Source organism: Lepidochelys kempii, chromosome 16, assembly GCF_965140285.1.
Source record: "Lepidochelys kempii isolate rLepKem1 chromosome 16, rLepKem1.hap1, whole genome shotgun sequence".
In the NCBI taxonomy this organism is placed as follows: domain Eukaryota; kingdom Metazoa; phylum Chordata; order Testudines; family Cheloniidae; genus Lepidochelys; species Lepidochelys kempii.
The window spans coordinates 7485652-7511532 of record NC_136395.1 but is presented as its reverse complement, the minus strand read 5'-3'; the positions used below and the strand labels follow the sequence as shown (position 1 = coordinate 7511532).

The 25881-nt window shown below is 51.6% G+C and overlaps 1 protein-coding gene across 1 annotated transcript in view; it reads left to right on the top strand.

The window, feature by feature from the left end:
• The first annotated feature begins 4645 nt into the window (after positions 1-4645).
• Positions 4646-25881, top strand: part of LOC140899375 (cholesterol 7-desaturase nvd) — a 47130-nt gene continuing 25894 nt past the window's right edge. Inside the window, exon 1 of the mRNA XM_073314805.2 lies at positions 4646-5000. Coding sequence (XP_073170906.2) covers positions 4646-5000 — 355 coding nt within the window. The remainder of the gene's footprint in view (positions 5001-25881) is intronic.

The following is a 25881-nucleotide window of genomic DNA, read 5'->3' as shown; positions in this document are numbered from 1 at the left end:
ACATGTAAAATGTGTCGATATTTCGCTGTCTGCCTTCATGTGATGGAACTGAACGGGATGCTTTTACTGGTCCTCTTCAGCTTTTACCTGCACTTCATCAACTTCTCTGTTCTTCTCTTTACTAGGGTATAGCATATCCCCTTTATAAATCATCCCCTCAGGCAGGGGTCCCTAAACTGTGGTATGCATACCCCTGGGGGTACGTGAGACATCTCCGGTGGGTACGTGGGTGAAATTGTGTAATGGTGGATTTTATTTAGTAATGATTTTACTTACTGCTTTTTTATAATAGGCTACTTAGACAAAACTTTAAAACTCTGTGGGAATTTGTTATATAAAATATGGCAGTTAATTTACTTCAAGATGTACCGATGAGAACAGAGACAGATCGAGATGCTGGTGTACAGATCGCCTTCAATCACCGTACAGCACGGGTTCCGTTGCTCAGCAACTGTCCAGTCTAACTGAGCTCAGAACTTAGTCAGAGTTTGCTTTTTGGGGGTTGTAGATGTCACACTATAACTATATCTGTAACAGTGAAATATCAACGGGTGGCTAAAGACAGGTCATGTTAAGAGGAACACACAAAGTATCAGTGATGAAAAGTGAAGTGATGAAATTTGTGTTGCCAGTATCAGTGCCCTTGCTGAAACTGCTGGTGAGACAATGACTCAACACACGTCTCTCAGCCTGTGAAGTGAAACGTGGACACCAAGGACAAACCAGGATCTACATCAAAGAAATGTACATATGAAGAAAAGCACATCCAAATGGGATTTACTTGGACTGGAGACAGTGAATACCCTCAGCTGCAATGTGTGTTATGTGGTGAAGTCCTGTCGAGTGACAGCCTAAAACCGACTCTTCTACACAGACACTTGGAAACAAAACATGAACACCACAAGGACAAACCACCGGAATTTTTCAAGCGGACACGGGTGCAGCTAATGGCAGGCAAGAAAGTTTTGTGCTCTGCTGCCACTGGCAATAGGAAGGCCCTTGAAGCATCAGACTCAGTGAGTTTCAGAGCTGTGAAGTCAGGAAAACCTCATGCCATAGTAGAGGAGCTAACACTGCCTGCGACTGCAGACATGGTAAGTGCTATGCTTGGAGAGAAGGCCCAGAATTAATTCAGTTAGTGCCATTATCAAACAACACAGTATCACGTCGAATTGATGACATGGCCAAGGATGTTCTAACTCAATTAGATGTAACCCTTCTGCCCGTCAGAGTTGGCAGCAACAAGGGCCAGGTTCAGTATCTAGGGGTTCCATTCCAATAACACAATGCAAACCGGCTCGAGCCCCCACCCAGTGACCTGGGACAAATCTATACCACCCCCGCTGGGCGCCTCCAAGAGGCAATACTTCCCCTCTCGCAAGCACAGAGTCTGAGTGTAGCAAAAGCCTTTTAATAACAGAGAGAAACAATGTGGCATTATGTTGGGGAAACACCACCAACAGGATTCATAACACAACCCATGAGCAAAAACAACCCAACCCAAGCAATTTGGGGCGTGCCCTTTCCCTTTGGTTCTTGAGTCCAGCAACCCAAAGTCACCCAAAGTCCCAAAAGTCCAATGACCCAAAAGTCTCTGTCCCTGGTCAGTGCAGCACCAGAGCTTGAAAGTTTATCTGCAGAGTTTTACCTCCCAACCTGGGTGGAGATGGGGGGGGGTTTAAGGGGCACCTGACATGGTCCAAAGCCGATTGCCCCACCTCTCCACAGGGCTCCACTCCACCGCCGTCCCACAAATCACTCCTCTCTACCAGCCACACCCCATGAGCTGCTCCAGCCATCCCACAAGCCACACTGCTCTGCCAGCTGTCCCGCAAACTGCTCCACAATACATCTTCAGGCTCCCCCACTACTTAACACAACACTCAGTGATTTCAGCCTTTAGTAAGTTTATTTCTTTTGTGATTTCAGCCTGTAGCATGGGAGCATCAGTGTTAGTGCACCATTGACCCAAAGTGAATTCAGCTCAGCAGGCTGTGACTAGTTTCCTAATAGAATCAAAATTAGCTCTGATATTCTACAGTGAAAAGAGAAAGCAGTACAATTAGCATATAAGGCCCTCACCAGGGACCCCCCCCATGCCACCAGGCATTAATCCCTAGCCTCTCTATTCACTGACTTTTGGACCCCAAGTCCCTTGCCTAGCGAGTGCTACTTAGTTGATGGCGAGTCCCTCCATCATAACAAAAGGCCAAGTACAGTTCCATTGTCCTTGATTCACATAATGAGGATAATTACAATTTATTCTTCCTGCCCCAATAACAGAGAAACTGGGGATCCCACAACAGCCAAAGTGACCATTTGGGCAGCTATGGGCTCATGCTAGGCAGGGTGGGTGTGCCTATGCAAATGAGATCAGCCCCTGAAGTTCTTTTCCACAATTTGCCACAACTCACCACCAGATGTCAGGGTGGAGCTCATCCTGACTCTGCTTACATAGAAAACCATGTCACCAGCAGCCAGTACTTTGCACTGCAGTTGGACAAATCCACGGACATGGCAGGCTTAGCTCATCTTCTGGTGTATGTGCAGTACATTTATATGGGAGGATTTTTTGGTTTGCCAGGCACCGTCTACCAGAACAACAGCTGAGGAGACTTTCTTGACAGCTTCATAAATCTTGCTTGACAGCTTCATAAATCAACACAGCACCTGGTCATGATATATTGGCATCTGCACCGATGGAGCAAAGCCAATGACTGGGAGGCATAGTGGAACGGTGACGTGTATCAGAGCAGACGCTTCCAAGGCAATGTGCGTGCTTTGCAGTATACATAGGGAAGCACTTGCTGCCAAAAGCATGCCTACCAACTTGAAGGAGGTGCTGGACCATGCTGTGAACAGGGTAAACTTTACAAAGGCTTGACCCTAGAATTCCAGAATAGTTTCTGCTCTATGTAATGAGATGAGAAGCGAGCATGTCAATCCATGGCTCCACACGGTGGTGCGATGACTGTCACAGGGCACATAACTTAGGGTTATTATGGGCCTACATTTAGAGAATGTTTATGTGTATCTGGGTCTCACGCTCCCTCTCTAAACCCGTTTGCTAGCTCCTCTGGTCACTTACGAGCTGGCTTTTTAAACCTGTTCTCCCTGAGTTAGCTTTGCCCCCTTGCCAAGGGATCCAAAGGAATTGGGGATCAAAGAATGGCAGGGTAGAGCCTGGTAGGGAAACGCTCAGCCTGGCCTCGCGGGCCACTAGGCTCAGCACACCCCCAGGGGACCCAGCCAGGAGCTGTCTTTACACAAACATGAAAAATTCCAGCCCAAGTGAAATGTGATTAGTTCCATTGATGAGGATATCATGGGCATTCAGTGTTATTCTGCTGGGACTGCAACCTCTCATCTCTATTGTCAGTAAACCTGGCGCAATGGTGGCACCGTGGAGTCACTAGTTCCAATGCATTCCCAATGTGAGAGGTGACGAGTACAGAACTCTGGAGTCTGGGGAAAGAGAGACAAGGGAGGCCTTGCCAGTCTGAAAGGGCGCGGGAAACAGCCAGGGGACAAACACTTCTCCATTGATAAGCACCAACTCCCTCGTGTCCAGAGCAGCTGGCACAGCAGAGAGCAGGTTTTGAGGGGTCCTGTTTCAGCAGAGATGGCAGGGTAAGGCAGCTGGTTAGAGGAAAGGAGAAGGGCTGGGTCACAAAAGGGGAGGGGAAGGGGGTAGTAGGGCAGAGGTTAACCCCAGGCACAAACCTCTGCCTAGATGTAGGGAAAGGTGGGATGTATTAGGGTAGGGCCCCACTGTGCTAGGTGTGCTGCAGACAGAGGGTGAGACAGTCCCTGCTCCAACAAGGCACAGCCTACACAGCCTAAAGGTGGGAAGGGGCCCAGGTGTTCTGAGTATCAATCTGCTACCTTATCAAGGGGATCCCAAAACCCAAAGCAGCAGGTGGGAGGAAGAACCATCAGATGGGCTGGGGGCTGGGAGCCAGAACTCCTGGTTCTGGTGGAGCTCTGGATGAGCTGCTGGTGCCTGAGGCCAGTCACTTCTCCCCTCTGTGCCTGTAGGGCAAAAGGGAACTACCCCTGCCCGATGAGGCCAGGCTGCAGGCTCAGCTACAGGGCCAGGGAGCCCCTGCTCACCTTTAGGGGGAGGGGGTCCTGCATTTCCCCCTGTGGTGTGTAGCCAGGCTGTTCGCAGGAGATCAGCAGAGAAACTGGGGGAAGTTATTGCTTTGTTGGGACCAACTTCTGCTGGTCCAGACAGGGGCGCTGGAACCATTTGTATAGCGGGGAGCTGGAAACCCTGTATGAGATGGAAACCACTTCAAGCCAGGGGGTGCAGCCGCCCCCAGCACCCCTCTTCCAGCACCTATGGGTCCCGAGGATCCCTGGGCAGTCGGACCCCAGGTCTGACTCGGGGCCAGCTCCGGACAGGGCTGCTGCCCTGCTGTGACCTCCGCCGGGCGGGCCGGCCCTGGTGCCCCCACCCGCACGGGCATCCGGCTGCCCCGGCAGGACTGGACGCTCCGCCCGGGGAGCCCGCTGCGGCCCGGGAGGCTGCCGGTCCCGCTCTGCCAGAGGGACTGGTCGGGCTGGAGCCGCGCCAGCGCCCGCCCCCGGCCGGCAGGTATAAGGGCGGCGGGGCGGGGCGCGGCGGGCAGAGCGCGGCGCGATGGAGCCCTGGCCGTCCCGGAGCCTGGCGCTGCTGCTGTGCGCCGCGGGGGCGCTGCTCCTGCTGCCCGCCGGGGACCCCGGCAGCTGGGGCCGGGCGCTGCCGCCGCTGCTGCTGCTGCTGGCCGGGGGCGCCGCCCTGCTCCGCCTGTGCGCCCGGCCCCTGGCCCTGCGGCGCGCCCCGGAGCGCGTGGGCTACCTCCCCGAGCCGGGCTGCAGCCGCCACCAGGCCGCCCGCCGGGCGCGCCGGAGCCGCAGGGCCGGGGAGCTGCCGCCCGTCTACCCCAACGGCTGGTACCGGCTGCTGGACTCGCACGGGCTGCCCCGCGGCGGGGTGCGCAGCCTGGCGGCGCTGGGTGAGTGCGGCGCCGGGGCAGCGGCCTCTGCTGCCCGCGGGGCCGGGGGTGCAGCGAGCCGGGCTCGCCTTTGCGCGCCGAGCCTGCTCCGGGGGCCCCGGGCAGCACTGCGGGGGCGCCGCTGCTGGCAGCACCCCGGGGCCGGCTGAGCCGCCTCCCGCCCGGCCGGGGGCTGCAGAATTCAGGCAACCCTTTCGCCACGGGGGGCTGCAAAGCGAGCCTGCCCCGCCGTCTTCCCCCCGCAGCTCCGGTCCCCTCCCTGCTCCAGCCCCTTTGCTCTCACCAGGGTGTCAGGTGGCGCGCCCAGGTGCCCCCCGCTGCCTGTCCTGGTCGCCAGCACCAGATGGCCTGTGGCACCTTCTGATTTCGATTGTGCTTAATTTGTGCCAGGGCTGAGCCCCTGGTACCTCCAGGCTCGGCAGGTCCTAGCCCCGGCACCTCTGGGCCTGCCACATCAGTTATGAAAGTAAAAAAAATTGTTTGAGTCCCAGCACCTACCTGCTTGAGCCCCACACTTCTTTCATTACAAATTAAGCACTGGCTGGGGGTATCTGTCAGTGGGGGCCCAGCCGCTGCTCAGGCCTCCGGAAGCTCTTGGATTTATCTGAAGGAGAACATGTCCAAAGCAGTCTTTTGGGAGCACTTGCAGGGATCACTGCCTGTGTGGCTAATAAGAATTCACATAGGTTTGCTTTGGTACCACAAAATTCTCAACATACCAGTTTGTTAGCACCAAGAAAACTGTGGAATTTTTCAGACCTAGTTAGTAAGCTTTTCTGTCCTAAACTGAAACTTGTTGAAGAACAACACTCTCTGCACATTGGATAAAAAGGGGAGAAAAGTCTGATATTCATCTGGGAATTTGCGTACCATCGCTCGTTGGACTAGCAGTTTACTGTACATGATCTGTAGGCAGCCTGGTACTTTGCACACAGTCCCTTCTTAGGTCAGACTGTTGTGTACAGTTCCTGACAGTTTGTAAGTAGTTTCTGACCATCGTGGTAATTCGTGGCTGGTGCTGGACAGTTGTGCACGTGTGTTGATCAGACTGGAAGTCTGATGTCTCTCCCAGCCTGAGTAGATACGACAAGCGTATTTCTAAGATGGCATGAAAATTAGCAGACACTCCCTGCTGGAATTGGGTTGACCAAGCTCCTGGCATGTTTTGCAGACATAGTCTTGCTCTGACTGGCTTACTGTACTCACTCCAGGTGTGTGTGGAAAAGTAGGTTGCACATGCTTCCTTGCCATGCATGCCCCTGGTCAGGCGTGCACTTAGCACGCATTCCTTTGCTCCTGAGGGAATTCTGCGCCAAAGCAACAAAAAATTCTGCGCACAATATTTAAAATTCTGCAAATTTTATTTGTCAGATAAATGTGGAGGCTGTAGCATGGCAGTGGGGAGCACAGGCCGTGGGCTGCACAGAGGTGGGAGATCACCCTGCAGATCCCCCGCCCCCCGGGACATGGACTCGACAGTGGGGCTGTACCCAACCCTGACACAGCGCATGGGCCAGACCTGCCCCAGAAACACCCTGGGGTCTTTACCTTCCATGCCAGATGCACCAGGTCTGGGCAGGCAGGCTCAGCCCAGCAAGATCCAAGTGTGTGGGGGGATCCAGGTGTGGGGTGAGAGGCAATCTGGGTGTGGGTGGCTCAGGGGTGTCTGAGTAGTGGGGGGTTCTGGATGCACAGGGGCTCGTTGTGGGTGCAGGGACAATGGGGCTCAACTGGTGAAGGTGGTTGGGGCTCAGCAAGGGGGGTCTGGGGCTTGGCAGGGGTATTCTGGGTGCTGGGGGAGTGGGCCTTGGTGGTGTGGGGGGTCTGGGTGCAGCTGGCTGGGGCTTAGTGGGGTGGGAGTCCAGGTGTGCGGGGCTCATCTGGGTGGTCCAGGTGCAGGAGGGTGGGGCTCATCGGGGTGGGGTGTTGATTATGGGGGGGCTCAGTGGAGGGTGGTCTGAGTGGAGGGGGGGTCTGGATGCAGGGGGAGTGGGGCTCAGAAGGGGACTCTGGGTATGGGGTGGTCTGGATTCAGGGGGGTTGGGTGCATGGGGAAGCAGGATGGGGGTGGGGTGCAGCGCTTCCTGCAGCTGGGAGAGGTTTCTGGGTGGTGGGTCTGACCTGGCCCGGCTGCTCCTTGCTGTCCTGTCTTCCCCTGCCCCCAGCCCAGCTGAGACTAGCAGCTGAGCTGGGTGCAGGGTAGGAGCCACCAGTGGGGGCATCCCCAGCCCCTCCCGCACCCCCAAGTGGTGATTTACCTCTCTGCTGGCTGCTCCAAGTACCCAAAACAATGCACCTGTGCTACTGGGGAGGGGGTGCATGACCGCTCTTGCGGCTTCCCTTTGCTTCCCTGTCAGAAAATCTTTTTTCTGCCGGGAAGCAAAGAAATCTGCAGGGGACATTCATTCTGTGCAAGCCCAGTGGTGCAGAATTCCCTCTGGAGTATCTCTTGCTCTAGCTAGCTTGCCCTGCATGCCGCAACTGGAACAGGCAGTTTGCAGATGCTCCCTGTTGGGCTCATCTTCCTGACCCTGCAGCAGTTCCTGTCCAGCTGCTGGGGCTCTCTGTTTCCGGGTGGCCCAGCCCCAGTTGTAGTGGTATGAAGCACAGTGGCAGGCCAAATAAAATGATGTGCCGTGCTGGATGTGGCTCTGGGGCCTCTAGGTGCCCGTCCCTGCTTCAGCTATTTGTATTATGGTAACGCTGGCTGAGATTCCATAGTAGAACCCCCGTTCCCACATTGTGGTATATAGCAGGAACTCCCTTCCCACTCAGCCGTGTGGGAATGTACAGGGTAGGTTGGTCATGACTCCCCTGTGGGTTGGAAGATGGCTATTGGAAGAAAAAGGGAGATGTTGGAAAACCAGCGGAATTACAACAAATATATCAGAAAAGTGGGAATTCCTTGCTGAGGAGGCTAACTAAGCTGAAGGAAGTGAAGATGGACAAAGTGGTGTTGGCTTTCTACTGCCTGCAAACATTCTAGCTAAAAGAAGTTTTGGGAGGACAGTGTGGCATTGAGAATTACCATCTGTTACCCAAGCATGCTAATAGCAAGTTAAATCCCGATCATATTGAATTCCTAGTTGATTGCATGCCTGTAGACAAGATTGTGTACTTCATAAAGCATGGGCAGTGTAACACAGAACACGTGCTTGGCTCAAAAGGAGATAATTGCAAATCAAAGACCATGGATGGTCTAGATGATCTGATAACAAATAAAAAAAACATTTCTATGAGCTCAGACTGGCTGCTTCATAATCAAAGGATTATGCAGAAAGAAGTAAAAATGGAAAAGGTGTATGTAGTTAAATGATTCCCAACTGAAACATGTTCCTGCAGCACTTCTGGAACATGTTGCCCCATCCTGGCTGCACAGAAGTTAACAGATAAATGTGGAAATGGGAAGAAGGTAGTGTCATCTCTGAAAAAAATCAGATCAAATGCAAGAAAAGGCAAATCTGGAAGGAAGAAAACATGACTAAAAGATGATCTGGAGGCATCGGTGACCGTGGATTCCATTCTGATGAGTGAGAACAAAATTGATGCTGCACAAGAAACATCAAAACAGTGGAAAACATGACAAGGGGATGAGCCCATACAAATATGTTCCCAAGCAAAAAGAAGTGTCTTCCTTTGCATGAGATGAGTTTGATCCAGGAACACCAGAGGTTTCAGGGTCTCCCCAAACAAACTGACAATTCTGTTGGAATCCCTAATAAGATCTCGACCCATGAAGAGTGTTCATGTATAGAACATTCTACATTAATGTTGAAGACACACAGTCTCTCTTGGACACAATTGGCTGACAAGAAGTTAGACAGATCTTGTAATGATAGCTTGTTGGGCTTACTAGAATTGCTTGCAAGGTATGATTGTGTGTTGGGAGATCATGTGGAAGCTATTAAGACCTGTACCACACTGGTGATGTACTTACTGAACTGAATTCAAAATGAATTTATTGGTAGGATCCCAAGAAAAGCACACTGGACTATTGTCAACAAGATTAGGGAAGTTAAATGCTTCTATATTCTGTCGAACTGTACTCTGGACCACTCCTGAACAGAACAAATGTCTCTGGTATTACGTATGTTGAGGTTTCGAAGTTGAGAGCTTTGTAGATTTCATTGATATCCACTCCAAAACAGGGCAGAGCGTTATGGAGATTATTGTAGAGAAGCTGAAAAAGATGGTTTAGATATTGCTGATTGCAGGGGGAAAACCTATGACAGTGGAACTCACATGGCTGCAGCACACAAAGGTGTTCAAAATCAAATTCAGCAGAGAAATCAATATGCGTCTTTTGTTCTATATGTTGCCAATTCATTGAATCTTGTTGGGGAACAACCATTGGAGTATCTTCTCCAAGTTGTTCTATTTCTTTCGAATTGTCCAAAGATTGTATACTCTTTTTTCTGCTTCTACTGGTCATTGGGATGTATTGAAAAAGCATATCATCACTAAGTTAAAATACCAAAATATGACAAGATGGTAGAGCAAAGATAGAGGCAATCCATCCACTATGTAATCAGGTTGAGGGTGTTTTTGGTGCATTAGCTGAGATCAAGGCTTCACACAATCCTTACACCAGAACTTAAGCTGGAAGCTGATAGCTTGAGAATAAACAATTCAAAGTTTACATTCGTTTGGCTGAAATGTGGTATATTATCTTATCACAAATTAAAGTTGTGTGCAAAAAAATTGCAGCATATGGAACTTGAGATTCAAATGGCTCACGGTTTACTTGGTGGCTTTCAAGCCACTTTATTGGAGTTAATCTTCTGGGTTCATAGCTTGTGAAACCACAGCTACCTTACATGGAGAAAAGTTAAGAATATCTACACAGTTCAAAAAGAACCAATTTTAAAAGAGGACTGTAATGCCAAGTGAACTTGCAAAGGTCAGATGGTCATCAGTTCCTGAAAAAGTTTTTGAATGAGAGATTTTCGACCCCCTCTTATACACAGTATTAACACAATTGGATAGGATGTGTAAGTACAACGGAGTCAATGAAAATTTTGCTTTTTTTGATAGGCAACAAACTGAAAAGTATCACCAGCAAAGACCTAAAGAAATGTGCTTGCTGCTTGCTAAGTTTCTGCCCTAAGGATTTAAACTCTGAGGGTTTTTGATATTGAGCTCTTCACCTGTTTCTGCAAGCAAATCTTTAGGGATGATTGAGAAATGGAAGCACAAATTGATCTCCTTAGTCACTTTCACAAAAGGTCTTTACATGTGAGTTTCCCTACCACAGAAACAGCACTGTGGGTTGTTGTTTGTTTGTTTGTTTGTTTTTTTCCCTGTCTACCTGTAACCATGCCTGCTAATGAAAGACTTTCAGCAAGCTAAAGTTAATCAAGATCTATCTCAAATGTCTGTGGGACAAGAAAGGTTAAGTGATCTGGCAGTTATTCCTGCAGAGAATTCAGAAGCAAGACAGGCTGGGATGAGCTAGTTAATGAGACTCCTAGCCTTCTCTGAAGCAAAGTCCCGTTGTAAAAGTACATAGTAGTGATTGTGGGGTGGCTGGGTTTTTTTGCAGTGGTGGTATGGAGGGTGGATTTGAGGCTAATATTACATCACGTTTTCTTGCACAGAAGGTGGTACAATATTAAAAGTTAGTTTTAACTGGGGTTTGACAAGTATTAAGTCTTTCTAACATGACTCTGTATTAGACAGGCCTATGTGTTTATTTTTATTGTCCCTTAACTTTGGGAGTATGTGGTTCTGGATAATTTAAATCAATAATTCTCATTCTGTTTAGGTGTATTAAAGATTGGTTCGGTCATGGTTCCAGTAGTATTATGTTCTCACTTAGTTTTATTATATGCACTATTTTTTGTAGTTGGTGCAATGTCAGAACCAAGTATTCTAGGTAGTTTTTATTAATAATTAACCCTTTATTGCCTTGAATGGATAGTTAAAGGTCAGTTCAGCTGTTTTTTTTCTGGAGGTATTACTTTGCTCTCTCAGTTGTATTCCATATATCATTTTTTGTCCTCTGTGCCACATTGAAACCAAGTATTCTGGGCGGTTTTATTAATAAAGCTATTTATCGCCCAGTATGGGCATTCGAAGGTTGGTTCAAAAGAGTTTTTCTATAGTATCATGTTGTTCTCAGTTACTTCTTGTTCTCAGTTACTTGTGTTATCTGTATCCTTTCATTCTCTGTGCAACTTTGGAACTCAGTGTTACAAGTGGTTTTAGTAATGAAGCTATTTATTGCCTGGAATGGCCAGTTAAAGGTGGATTCAACCAGATTTTTTCATTAACACTGTTATTCTCACCCAGTTGTATTATATGTATAATTTTTGTAACTGTGCAACTTTGGAACAGACTGTTCCAGGTCCTTATTGGTGTTTAAAAAGGGTTCTGGGCCAGAATGGGTTACTCACTAGGTGCTATTAATAGACTCTCAATCCTAGAATATTTTCCTCAAGATTATCTATCTATATCCGCTGTCTTCAAAATCAGGTTTATTTATTAAAATGCTGTTCTGGGCCATTCCAACTCATTCTGGATTTTACCCGCTTCTGGAATGACCAGACTGGATCAAAGCCCAGGTCCATCTAGGCCAGTGTCCTGTCTGTGGCAGTGACCAACACCAGATGCTTCTGAGAAAGGTGTAAGAGCACTGTAGTAACAGAAGTGGAATAACTTGCCTCTGACATTCGTCTCTTTGTTGGAGATTGCCCTGAAGCAGGAATCATAGAATCATAGAATATCAGGGTTGGAAGGGACCTCAGGAAGTCATCTAGTCCAACCCCCTGCTCAAAGCAGGACCAATCCCCAATTAAATCATCCCAGCCAGGGCTTTGTCAAGCCTGACCTTAAAAACTTCTAAGGAAGGAGATTCTACCACCTCCCTAGGTAACGCATTCCAGTGTTTCACCACCCTCCTAGTGAAAAAGGTTTTCCTAATATCCAACCTAAACCTCCCCCACTGCAACTTGAGACCATTACTCCTTGTCCTGTCCTCTTCTACCACTGAGAATAGTCTAGAACCACCCTCTCTGGAACCACCTCTCAGGTAGTTGAAAGCCGCTATCAAATCCCCCCTCATTCTTCTCTTCCGCAGACTAAACAATCCCAGTTCCCTCAGCCTCTCCTCATAAGTCATGTGTTCCAGACCCCTAATCATTTTTGTTGCTCATTTTTGACTCTCTCCAATTTCTCCACATCCTTCTTGTAGTGTGGGGCCCAAAACTGGACACAGTACTCCAGACGAGGCCTCACCAATGTCGAATAGAGGGGGACGATCACGTCCCTCGATCTGCTGGCAATGCCCCGACATATACAGTTTAACATCATTCCAGATTCAGTTGTTCATTATGATAATTCTGGATAATCTCAGTCCCCTATAAACAATCACTTCTTGAAGCTTCAATTCTTGGCCTCCATGACTTCCTTAAGAATTTCGGGTTCTGACCGCATTGAGAGAGGTTTATTGGCCTCACTTTAAAAGATGAGAGCTGAGGCACGGTGTATAAGTGCCCACTGCCGGGGTGAGCTTTGAATGGGGGAATGTCTGCATCTTGGATCTCCTAAATGGTGGTTTTGGTGTGTGGTTTACAAACATCCCCATCAGTCAGGTTGTGGAAGTGAATTAATATTTGGCTTTGAGGCTTGGCTGTCTGTGGCTATATCCTGTGGAGAGCTCCTTTGACCAGCTGCCTTCCTTTCTGACAATGGAGACTGTAGCTGCCCTATAAAACCTCCTCAGCACACTTGGGGTTACGATCCAAGCCTGGCCTGCAGAGCCTCTTGGCTGAGGCGTCTCCCTGTGCTGGGCCCGCTGCCCAGGGTCCCCCTCGCTCTCCACAGCTGCTCACTGCACCCAGCTCCAGACGGCTCCAGCCCCAGCTGCACCACTCGTTCTCTGCACGGCTGCTGCTCTGCCTCCAGCTCCCTGGGCTGCTTCTCTGGCCCCCTGGCTCTGGTTGCTGCAGCTTTGCTCCCAGGACAGGTCTGCTCTGCAGGCTGCTTCTGTGACTCTGCTCCCAGCACTGACCTGCTTCCTGGGCTGCTTCTCTGGCCCCTCTGGCTCTGGTCGCTGCAGCTCTGCTCCCAGGGCAGGTCTGCTCTCTCGGGATCTGGCATAGCTCTGCTCCCCAGCTCAGCTCAGGCCCCTGCTTTCTCCTTAGCTCAGCCCCACTCTGTCTGACCCAGCACACTGAGGATGCAGTCCTGGATCTTCCTTCTCAAACTGATCTGGTTTCCTGCCACCCACAGTCCTCAACCTGACTCCATATACGCTAAATTTAAGCAATTTTAATTAAACTTGACAAATTTGTGCCAGAGCCAGCAGATTGATGGGTAGATAAGCCTGTTGCTTCAGCCTCTGGGTTTGTTGGTATCTTATGACTTCTGGGTGGATAGCATGAAAACATTCAACTGTTCCTAAGGAACTGAATCGGGAATACAGAGACTAAAAGGATAAACACATCAGGCACTGCACGTACAAGGAACTGAGTGTCACCACACCTCACTTCCAGGTGCCTAGAAAATCACTGGGATTCACAAAGCCTGAGTTAGGCCCACGGCTTCCCTGTACAGTGAATGGGGAGAGGGAGGCACCTCAGAATGGGATTCGCAGCAGGCTACCCAGCTCCTCACCTCACCTAGCCAGTAGGGGATGCCTAGGTGAGGGGTGTGTCCTCAGCCCCACTCCCCTCAGGGAGTTCAGCACATAATTCGGGGCTCCAGAAGGCGCCGGTCTCTGCTTAGGATTCTCAGTGGCAAACCCTCTCTTGGCAATAGGTGCTTATGCTGCTTTTGCAAGAAACTGGGGATGGGGGAGAGACTTGGAGCAGGGGGACTGGATCTTGGGTCTTCCACCTTCCAGGTGAATGTGCTATCGGTCTCTCTCTTGCCCAAGGACTTGCTCATTATTTATCCACAGTGGAACAGCTTCAACAGGAGACACTGTTGGACCCCCAAAGCCTAGTGGCTAGGGGACTCATCTGAGAGTGGCAGAGCCCTGTTCAAATCCCTTCTCCCACTCAGGCAGAGGGAGGACTTCTGGTGGGGACCCAGACATCCCAGGTGAGTACCCTAACTACTCGGCTAAAAGTTACACTCATGAGGGAGATCATCCTCCTGCTCCTTGCCCCCACCCCCACCTGTGTTCTGTGATCTCCCATGCAGGGCCCAATCCAAGAGGTGAGCTCTGAGCATGCCCACTGGAGCAGGCCCGGCATGCAAGTTAGGCGACTAAACAACTCTCTTCCCCCTGTTCATGCATTGCTCTGGGGCTGGAGCCTCTGGATCTCTGGCATGGGGCTGCAGCGCGCACACGTTGAGATGGAAACCTAGGAACCAATTACTGCCAAAATGTAAGCGGGGGAATAGTCCCGCTATTGTGGGGAACTTTCCTGGCTTCTGCACGACCCCGGTGAAGTGGGCTAGCGAAAGGATCTGAGTCCTCGCTCCCACTTCCTTTACCCAGTGGCCTCCCTGCCCTTGAGGACTCCCCTTCCACTCTCCTCTCTGGCAGAGTCCTCGTAACCCCAACAAGGCTGGGCCCAGGATTCCTGGCGGGCTGGACCCCCAACCCTGCTGTGGTCACCTAGGACAGGGGGTAGGGTGTCCTTACTCCGGGGTACTCTCTCTGCCCTGGGCACTTCTCTGACCCACTGACCATTACATACAAGTTAAAGCAAATGCAAGTTATTTAATCAAGAATTAATTTTAAAAAGAATAAGGAAAAATGGGAAAGGTTAAAGGAAACACATCACCCCGCTCTGTGGCTGGGAACATCACAAACAGCGTCTCTGGAACGTCAGGGCAGTTCACAGTCTGCTCCTTGTAAGTCCCAGGCCTCCTTCTCCGGCCCTGGCCGTGCTGCAGGGATGCCGTGGGTTGGACGCTTGCTCTGGTGGTGGCTACACGCTCTCAGGCGCTAAGTGGTAGGACCCTTCTGCCCAGTGTCGCCCCCGCCCTGTCGGGGTTACGATCCAAGCCTGGCCCGCAGAGCCTCTTGGCTGAGGCGTCTCCTTGTCCTGGGCCCGCTGCCCAGGGTCCCCCTCGCTCTCCCCAGCTGCTCACCGCACCCAGCTCCGGACTGCTCCAGCCCCAGCTCCACCGCTCTGTCTCAGCACAGCTGGGGCTCTGCCTCCAGCTCCCTGGGCTGCTTCTCTGGCCCCTCTGGCTCTGGTTGCTGCAGCTCTGCTCCCAGGGCAGGTCTGCTCTGCAGGCTGCTTCTGTGACTCTCCTCCCAGCACTGACCTGCTTCCTGGGCTGCTTTTCTGGCCCCTCTGGCTCTGGTTGCTGCAGCTCTGCTCCCAGGGCAGGTCTGCTCTCTCTGGGCTGTGCCTCTGGCTTTGGGGCTGCAGCTCTGCTCCCAGGACAGGGTCCACTCTCTCGGGATCTGGCCCAGCTCTGCTCCCCAGCTCAGCTCAGGCCCCTGCTTTCTCCTTAGCTCAGCCCCACTCTGTCTGACCCAGGCAAATCCAGCTCACACGGGGACGGGACCTCCCTGGCCTCCTGACTCCCTGATTAGCCTGCCTGCCCTGTCATTCAGGCTGACCTAAAGCATTGGCCTCTCCCCATTGTTCCTGGGGACTGTCAGTCTCAGGGTCCTGATTCCCCATCGACCCTTCCCCCCCTTTTAGTACTGGGAGCTAGCCAACCAAAACACCCCCACTGAATGTTAGTAAGGGGGCAACAGTCCCCTTACAAAAACATAGGTGCCAAGTGACTTGAGTGCCTACAGGGCTCAGGGGCTGCTGAGCAGGGGAGCTTGGTGAATCCCAGTGGGGACTGATTCTGGGCATTTGTGAATCCAGCCCCTGAATTCTAATCACTAAAAGATCCCACCCTCAGGACCAAGGTTTCCAAAAGTCTCTTAATATGAAAGCAAAACTCTGTCGGTAGGAAACCGACTTTCTCTGTTGGGCTTGTAGCAATCCATGGCAGAAGTTTCAAGGAAAGCTGCCCCCTAGAGGCTCTTTCTTGAGGAGAATACAGAACACTTCCCCCTGCCCCCCTGTCACACTCCACACCACATCTTACTTGGTTTCTAATCTGGGCTTGCTTTCATCAAAGGAACCAAACAGCCTTGGGCCTAATGGCAGGCAGTGTTGCCCAATTACTCTCTTCACTGGAGTTTCCTTGACTTGGAGTTTGTACATGGTCATTCTAGTGGACTACAGGCCAATACCAGGCTTTCCCAAACAGAGAGCTTGTCTACCTGGTGATTTGGTGTGCGGCAAGGTGGGCTGTGACTTTACCCTGCTGTTCACTAACTGGCCAGGTGGACCCTGCTGCTTCACACTAAAAGTCCTGCACTACATCAAAGCACACAGCACTGTGGTAACATGCCCTAGGAAGCTCTTAGCGCACAGCAGCAGAGTCCTCATGGGCCGATCCCTGTTCCACAGGCTGACGTGCTGTAGAAGTTACAGCAGTGCTGAGCTGGAGCCGGTTCACACCAGTTCACCCGAACCGGTTGTTAAATTTTGAAGCTGTTTTAGAACCGGTTGTTAACCCGCTTTCCTGCAGGGGGCGCTGAGGCTTTGATGGGCTCCTGCCGGGAAGTGATGTAATTCCTCCTCTGGCCGCCGGGGGCGCTGCTGCGGGAGCCATGTGGGCTGCCCCCTGGCACTGGGCAGGAGCCCTGGTGCTGCTGCTGCTCCCCTGGCCCTGGGGCTGCTGCCTGGTGGGTCCCCGGCTGCTCTGCTGGGCCTGGGCTGCGTCCTGCTGCTCTCCCCGTGAGCGCCCACCACCCTGCCCGCAGCCAGCCCTCGTCGCCACCCCCGCACCCCCTGCCCTGCCTCCAGCCAACCCCTGCCGCACGGACCCTCTCCCCTGTCTCCAGCCAGCCCTGCACCCCCTGCCCGCAGCCAGTCCTGCACCCCCTGTCCTGTCCACAGCCAGCCCCTGCCGCATGCACCCCCTGCCCTGCCTCCAGCCACCCCCACACCCCCTGCCTGCAGCCAGCCCGTCTCCAGCCACCCCCTGCCCTGCCCACACCAGCCCCTGCCGCACCCCCTGCCCTGCCCGCAGCCAGCCCCTGTTTCCATCCACCCCCTGCCCGCAGCAGCCCCGCTGCATCGCCCTGCCTGCAGCCAGCCCTTGTCTCCAGCCACCCCCGCACCCCCTGCCCACAGCCAGCCCCTGTCTCCAGCCAGCCCTGCACCCCCCTGCCCTGCCTGCAGCCAGCCCCTACCTCCAGTCAACCCCTGCCCTGCCTCCAGCCACCCCCGCACCCCCTGCCCTGCCTCCAGCCACCCCCACACCCCCTGCCTGCAGCCAGCCCGTGTCCAGCCACCCCCTGCCCTGCCCACACCAGCCCCTGCCGCACCCCCTGCCCTGCCCGCAGCCAGCCCCTGTTTCCATCCATCCCCTGCCCGCAGCAGTCCCACCGCATCGCCCTGCCTGCAGCCAGCCCTTGTCTCCAGCCACCCCCGCACCCGCTGCCCACAGCCAGCTCCTGTCTCCAGCCAGCCCTGCACCCCCCTGCCCTGCCTGCAGCCAGCCCCTACCTCCAGTCAACCCCTGCCCTGTCTCCAGCCAGCCCCGCACCCTCCTGTCTCCAGCCAGCTCCGCACCCCCCTGCCCTGCCCACAGCCAGCTCCGCACTCCCTGCCTCCAGCTAGCCCTGCCCCACATCCCTGGCTGCAGCCGGCCCCACGTCCACTGGTGCCCTGCAGTTCCCGGGGCAGTAACCCTGCACACCTGCTTCAATGAGGAAGGCAGAGGGCCAGAGGTGATCGGAGCTGGAAATGTATGACTGGGAACAAGGGCACATAGCACTCTAGTCTGGCAGGGATCCTCCTCAAACCCCTTGTGGGGCCTTCGGAGCACAGTCCGTCACTGCCCACCAGTGCTTCCACATGCAGCCTGCAGCACATGAGTGACAATGTCCTAATTGCAGGACTCTTACATTTGCCTTCAGGAGATAATTGCCAGAGGAACTCCGCTTACATGCCTGCCTCTCCCCCATCTCAACCACCCCACGCCAGACCTCTATCACTAAATACTTGGAATTCCCCAGGAAGCAGAAACCTTGACTAGTAGCATTCCCCTTACACCCACTGGGGGTGAACATTTGCCCTGTGTAAAACAGCAGCTGGTTTTATCTCATTCCACAAATGGCATTCTGCCCAACTCAGCTGCCTTCCAGCTGAGCCTCCTCGCAGCCCGCAGCTGGTGTGGATGCAGTCATGCTAGCAGCTCAGAAGGTGGGGCAGCTGCAGGAGAAGGGGAGCAGTGGGTTGTGGTGCTGTCAGAATGGCAGGTTATCTTTGTACAGCTTTCCTTTCATTTGGCCCAGGTGGCCCAGTGTCTCTGCTTAGCCTGGGCCTGGCAAAGACAGGACTAAGCATCCTTAGGGGCCAGACAGGAGGAGGTGCTAGCAGTGTAGCGGGGGTAGGGGCTAGAGGGAATGGTGTCTGCCCCTGTCCAGTGAGCTTGTCTCCCCTTGGTTAGAGGTCTGTGAGCTGGGAGGCAAGTTTCTCACTTTTGTAGCTGATGTTGGGACCAGTTCTCTGTGGACCTTGCTGCAGAGCGCTTTACATGGGGCTGCCTTGGGAGATCAGCTGGCAGTTACAGCAGGGGCAGAAAGAACCTGTCTCTGCCTGGTTATGGCAGCGGCTGCCAGAGGGAGCACACTGGCCTCCTATCTGGCAGGGTGTGGACAGCAAGCCCGGGGTGTGGGGGAAAACTCTGAGGGAAAGAGGAATACCTCATCCTGCCACTAAACGTAAGTGGTGGGACCCACCAAGGTGGAGAAGCAGCTCTGTCACGGGAGGTTCCCTCTGTGACGTTCTGTGCCCCGTGGGAGCACCCTGCCCCCCCGTGTTCATCCTTGTAGAGTGATTGTGTGATATCCAGTATAGGGTTTGTCATGTTGGGTGTCTTTGGGGAGCTCATGGTGCACTGAGCATTGTTGTAGCAATGTTGTGGTAGTTGTTGTTGTAGTAATATAGTGATGTTATAGGTTGTAGTTTCATGTATATAGTTATAAGGCTGAACATGTGTCCTCATGGTTTAAAACGTGGCCCAGGAGTGGAGGTTCTCACAGCAGAACAGGGTCAGGCTGGCTCCCAGAGTCAAGGATTGGAGTGACTCAGCAGATCACCAGTCCAGATAACACCAGAGGGGAATGTCACACCCTCCCTCCTTAGTTTTCCAAGACTGGGTTTTCTTTTCAGTTTCAGTGTCTCCATTGACTTTAGTGGGCCACCCTTGTCTTTCACGGGGTTGTACAATGGTAGGTGCTTGAAATTGTTTTTTTGTGATCAACTAGCCTGGGACATGCCCCTCCCTGCCAGATTGCTTCCCCACACTACTATGAGGTGATGCTGTAGTTGCATCCTGGTTACAATTACAATGTTCTACACCTAGGGCTTTCTTCACGTACAGTGGTGCAGCTTTAGTGAAGACACACTCCCATTGGCGTAGTTAATCCACCTCCCCGAGAGGCAGGAGCTGTGCTGATGGGAGAAGCTCTCCTGGCAACATAGCACTGTCTACATGGGGGGTTGGTATAGGACTATGCCGCTCAGGGGTGTGGCCGGTTATACCCGTCTAGGTCTGTAGCATAGGCCTGGTTATAGACACATGACTACACAATCTGTACACAGTTCTCCTACTGACCATTAAGTTCAGAACATTACACCTTTTAAAGACATTACTTGACATATGTCTACACAATAACATGATATACAACCAGTTGATTCAACTGCTTAATCTTTGGAGTTCAGACCCTCTGGCCTCCCTTACGGGTGTCTGGAACCTGATAGATTCACAAAGGGAAAGGAACCCAGGGGATTTTTTTGCTTTGATTACACAGAGGAAGTTGTGATTCTCTTTCAAAAACCAGCTGGTCAGTTACCAGATTAAGGGTTAGGTGCATCTGGAATTTTACACTTCAAAGAATCCAGAGAGATCTAATTTATTGCAGATGTAAGACGTGTCAGGATGAGCTCCACCCTGACATCTGGTGGTGAGGTGTGGCAAGTTGTGGAAAAGAACTTCAGGGGCTGATCTCATTTGCATAGGCACACCCACCCCGCCTAGAATGAGGCCATAGCTGCCCAAATTGGTCACTTTGGCTGCTGTGAGATCCCCAGTGTCTCTGTTATTGGGGCAGGAAGAATACATTGTTATTACCCTGATTATGGGAACTGTGCTTGGAACTGTACTTGGCCTTTTGTTATGATGGAGGGACTCACCATCACCTAAGTAGCACTCGCTAGGCAAGGGTCATGGGTTCCAAAACTGTGTGAATGGAGAGAGGCTGGGGACAAGTATTAATACTTGGTGGCATGGGCCCCTTGGTAAGGGCCTTACATGCTGATTGCACTTCCTCCTCTCTCCACTGTGGAATATCAGAGCTAATTTTGATTCCATTAGGAGTCTAGTTACAGGCTGCTGAGCTCACTTTGGGCTAATGGTGCACTAGCATTGGGGCTCCCCTACTGCAAGCTGAATTCACCAAAGAGCTGAACTGACCAAGAGCTGAAATCACTGAGTGTTGTGTTAAGTAGTGGGGGAGCCTGAAGATATATTGTGGAGCAGTTTGTGGGATGGCTGGAGTGCCTTGTGGACAGGCCGGTGGAGCAGTTCGTGGGACGGTGGGAGCTGCTTGTGGGCCGCGGAGCAGTTTGTGGACCGGCTGGTGGAGCAGTTCGTGGGACGGCAGGAGCTGCTTGTGGGCCGCGGAGCGGAGCTGAGTGAAGGAGTTCGTGGGGCGGCTGGCGGAGCGAAGCGAAGCGAAGGCCTATGGAGCTGTGGGGCGGTCAGCTTCAGATCATGTAAGGTGCCTCTTACCCCTGTCCCATCTCCACCCAGGTTGGGAGGTAAAGCTCCGCAGATAAACTTTCGAACTCTGGGGCTGCCCTGACCAGGGACAGAGACTTTTGGGTCATTGGACTTTTAGGACTCTGGGTGATTTGGGGTTGCTGGACTCAAGAACCAAAGGGAAAGGGGCATGCCCCAATTTGCTTGGGGTGGGTTTTTTTGCTCATGGGTTGTGTTATGAATCCTGTTGGTGGTGTTTCCCCAACATAATGCCACATTGTTTCTCTCTGTTATTAAAAGGCTTTTTGCTACACTCAGACTATATGCTTGCGAGAGGGGAAGTATTGCCTCTTGGAGGCGCCCAGCGGGGATGGTATATATTTGTCCCAGGTCACTGGGTGAGCCGGTTTGCATTGTGTTATTGGAATGGATCCCCTAGATATTGAACCCAGCCCTTGTTGCTGCCAACTCTGACGGGCAGAAGGGTTACACACAAAAGCAGGGCCTCCTTTAGCAACTTAATGCCATGAGTGTGAATTACTTACGTAGGAAGGAAGTGAAGCCAGTACTTTGGGCTCTAAGGCTATGTCTACACTGCCCTGCAATTTGGAGTACAGTAGAACCCTATTTATCTGACCCTCCATTATCCAGCTCTCCCTGTTAATGGAACTACCAGGGCACACACATCCAGAAGCGGGCGATCTCTCCAGTGGCCACTAGTTGGTGCTGCAGCAGAGCACTTTCCCATTTTCTTGATTATCTGAATTTTTGATTATCTGGTCTGGCCCTGATCCCAGTTCGATCAGATAATCGGGGTTCTGCTGTATAGGGGTGTGAATAGCAGTGTGCACTAAAATGCTGCACTGTAACTTCCCCATGTGGACGCTGCAGATGCAAACTAAAAGCTTCCTGGTTAGTATTAATATAGCCCCATTTGAAGAGGACGATGTTAAGGCAAACTAGGGGCTGTTTAGTTCATGCCCACAGTGTCCGCACGGGGGAGTTACAGCGCAGCACTTTGGTGAACTGCAGGGCAGTGTAGACAAGCCCTAAGGCACGCTCATAAAAAATGCAAGAGGGTGAGTAAACAATATCCACTCAACAAGGGTAGAAAGATGGTTTAAGTACTTGGCCCTGAATGGCGGTAGGAGCTGTACCAGTCAACTGCTCTCCTCTTACTTCCACACCAAGGGCTTGGTAGAAACAGGCTCATAAAAGACCGGCTGGGTTCTGACTAAAACAAAATGTCCCTCTCGCTATCCAAGGCAAATGGGCAGCGGGGCACTGGGTCACTGTCTGCCCCTAAGTCAGCTGGTCATGTTCATGTTGGGCCCAGCATGCAAGCTGCTCCACCCTGCACACTGGTTCTCTAGTGTTAGCATTCTCGACAGGATGTTCAGGCTTGCTGGGATGGAGAAGAAAGGGATTCCTCTCCCCTCTCCACTCAGACAGGAATTCGGACAAAACTCCAAGCACAAAATCTCTTTCTGGTTGTGGCTATTTAACTTTGCTACAAGCTAAACTGGGAACAACGTACCCTTCCGTAAAACCCTGGAATTAATTCAGACAGGGTATCGGTGCAAACGAGCCTCAGTAATCCATCATTGTTATTGCTGCAATTAATACCTGGCTGAGAAGGCTGGGCAGAGCGTGTGATGAAGGTGGCGTGTGCTGAGGAAAAATTCCACTTGTACGGGATTTTGGAGGCACACCTTAGGTGTTCCCAGATAAAACTCCCACCATCTGAATTTAAATAAGGAACGTCCTTGCACGTAACACGCCATGTCAGTAAGTGCTATACGTCAAATCCTGCCATTAACATGCTTGGGTGTGGACAACAGCGGTCTAACGTTGAGGTCTGTTGCTCACTTGTGATGGTTTTCACTGCACTTCCCTATTTCCTATTTTCCTACCTTAGGTGGCAGTGTCTCCATTCAGCCCCCAAGAGCCATTCTTACCCTGCTAGCCATGCTAAGTGATCACTTTCCCTCCTGCAGCCTTGCCGCTAATGGACTCCCAACAAATCCATAGATCTCACTGAAGTTTTTTTTAAAAAGATAACCAGCTGTAGGTGGCAAGAGCTATTTACGAGGAAGTACTGCAAATGTATAAGAATCCTTCTCACTGTGCCTGTATCATCCTGAACTCATTCTCCAGCTTCAGAAAACTTAAAAATGATCTCCAGTAATCTCTGGGACAGACCCAGCTGAATAAAGTAGCTGTTCTTAATGTGCATCAAGACCATACCAGGGAACTAGATATAAATAAGATTGCTGACAGTTTCAGCCAGAAAGCTTTAGTGAGACATAATGTCTTTAAACTGGGACGTTAGTGAAGACAGCTTGTAGGTGATTGCGATGATTTTAATATACTGTAATTCATAATGTAATTATGTAATCCATAATAATTTAATCTACTAATAATTTAATAATTTAACATAGTAAAGATACCAATGATAGACACATCCAGTAACTAGACTATGAAAGAAGTGTATAAATATGCTGAAAATAGCCTCTCCCCCCAAAACTGGCAGAGAGCCCCCCCTCCCCAAAAACACACACCTCTCCAAAAGCTCCCACCGACAAAAACAAAAGTCAGCGCAGCGCCTATGCCCACTTACCACAGTGACTGTGTCAATAAGCAAGAGCTCTGTTCCTGATCAGAGAGAAGCCAGAAATTCAGCCTCTAATGTGCCAGTCCAGAGCTTTCTAGGAAATGTCCTGGCTGCTGCTTTGGTTAGCAGTCAGAGTGATGGAAACCTGCGTAAACAGTTCTTGCTAACTGATACCATGCAGAATAGTCTGAGCTATTAGCTGGCACTTCACATCTGTTTCCTGAACTCTTGCAGGGGGAGTCTGATGACCCCTAGCACCTGGAAACTTGCTTGCAACAGAGGTGAACAATCTAGGCATTTGGGGGCTTGGTCTATATTAGACAAACTGTACCCGTGTAACTGGATCAATAGTAAACTCTTTGAGTCACATCATGGCAAACCAGTTTCAATGAGCTTAAGAAAGTAACTTGCCAACAGGGACGGCGAGTTGTGTGGTCCCGTGAGGCCTGTGCTCCAGGAATATTCAGGCCCGGGGGCCCGGCTCCACCAATGTTCAGGGCTGGATCTCTCTCCTGGCCCCACTTCTGGCCCTGGGCAATTTAAAAGGGCCCGGGGACCCCACCGCCAGCACAGTGGGGCTAAAGCAGCTTCCTGCCCGCCCTCGCTCGACGCCACTCCCAGAAGTAGCTGGCACGTCTGTGTGGCCCCTGAGGGGTGTCTCCGCACGCTGCCCCCACCCCGAGTGCTGCCTCTGCTATTGGAACTGGGCCAATGGGAGCTGTGGGGGTGATGCCTGTGGGCAGCGGTGCACGGAGACCCCCAGGCCCCACCCCGCCTAGGAGCCACTGCCAGAGGGGTGTGTGGGCCGCTTTTGGGAGCCGCCCGAGGGAATTGCTGCACCCAAACTCCCAGCCCAGAGCCCGCACCCTGCACCCAAACTCCCTCTGAGCCCGACCCTTCACCCCTCCCGCACCCAAACACCCTCCCAGAGCCTGAACCCCCTCCTGCACCCAAACTTCCTGCCAGAGCCTGCACCCCAAACCCTCTCCCACACCCAAACTCCCTCCCAGAGCCTTAGGCAGGTGTGTGTGTGGCGGGGGAGGACTTGGATCCGATCTGGACACCATCAAAAATTATACAAACCTGCTGCCCCCTGCGTACCAAGTTAAGTTAAAGCCATTTCAGCAAGATTTGAACCTGTTTAACTCAGGGAGTCACTGGCTTAAACTTCACTGAAACCAGTTTCAATGAGGCTTAAAGTCAGTAACGTGTCTCTACATCAGGGGTTTGTGCTGATGTAATTTAAAAAGTCACACCATTGCAACTTGCCTAATAGGACAGGGCCCTGGTCTTATAAGCAGTAGAGTCCAAATCTTGTTTTTCCTGCATGTTGTTTGCAACTTCTGGCCCTCTTGTCTGACAAGGGGCAGTGGAAGGCTGGGTTACTAGGTGGCCTATGTTGTGCAGCAGCCATCGTGAGTAATTAGCAGACGAGGAGCTAAAGACATTGGTACTGTGTATTTGTACTGTACCTACCAGAGAACTCACAAGTTATGTTGACAATGGAGAGGACCTGAGAATTGGCAATGGCTGAACAGTGATGTCTAGTCCAGGACTAGTTAGTTCCATGGCTCACTCTCTGGTCACCAAAGTGCTGCCTCTCTGACTTGGCCTAGCATGCTCTCAGGAGGGTCTCTAAGGCACCTGGGTAGCAGCATGGCATATTGGGTCAGGTGTAGGAAGGGAAGGAGAAGGCAAGGGGTGCATGGAAGCGATTGAGGTGGGGTTGAGAGTAGGCTTGTTAAGACAGCTTTAACAAGATGGAGCCAGGGACCTATAGACGAGACAGCCTGACTTCCATACCTGGGAAGCTACTAGAGCAAACACCTGCAGGATGAGGGGTGATCACTAGCTGCCAGCCTGGATTTACCAAGAACAAATCATGCCAAACGAGCTTGATTTCCTTTTTTGATGGGGTAACTGGTTTGGTGGACAGAATATAATTGGACTTCAGCACGGCTTTTGACACAGCCCCACGTGACATTCTGATAAGTAAGCTGAAGAAATGCAGGCTTGGTGGAACTACCATTAAGTGGATACAAAATTGGATAAATAACCGCGAAGAGTAACTATTAATTGGATGATGTCAGATTGGAGGGAGGTCTCAAGTGGGGTTTCACAGGGATTTGGTCTGGTTCCGGTGTTGCATAACATCTTTATTAATGGTCTGGATGTAGGTCTAGAGGGCACACTGATCAAATTTGCAGATAACTCAAAGCTAGGGGGGTTGCCAACACTTTGGAGGATAGAGCTACAATTCAGAGGGATCTTGATAAATTGGAGAACTGAGCTATAGACGACACAATGAAGGACAACAAAGATTCAACAAAGGCAAATGTCAGGTGCTACACTTAGGGAAGAAAAACAAAATGCACCTATACAGAAAATGGGGGAGAACTAGCTTGGCAGCAGCACTGCTGAGAAGGCTCTGGGAGCGGTGGTGGATCACAACCTCAACATGAGTCAGCAACGCAATGCTATTGCAAAAAAAGCGAATGCAATTTTAGGTTGCATTAACAG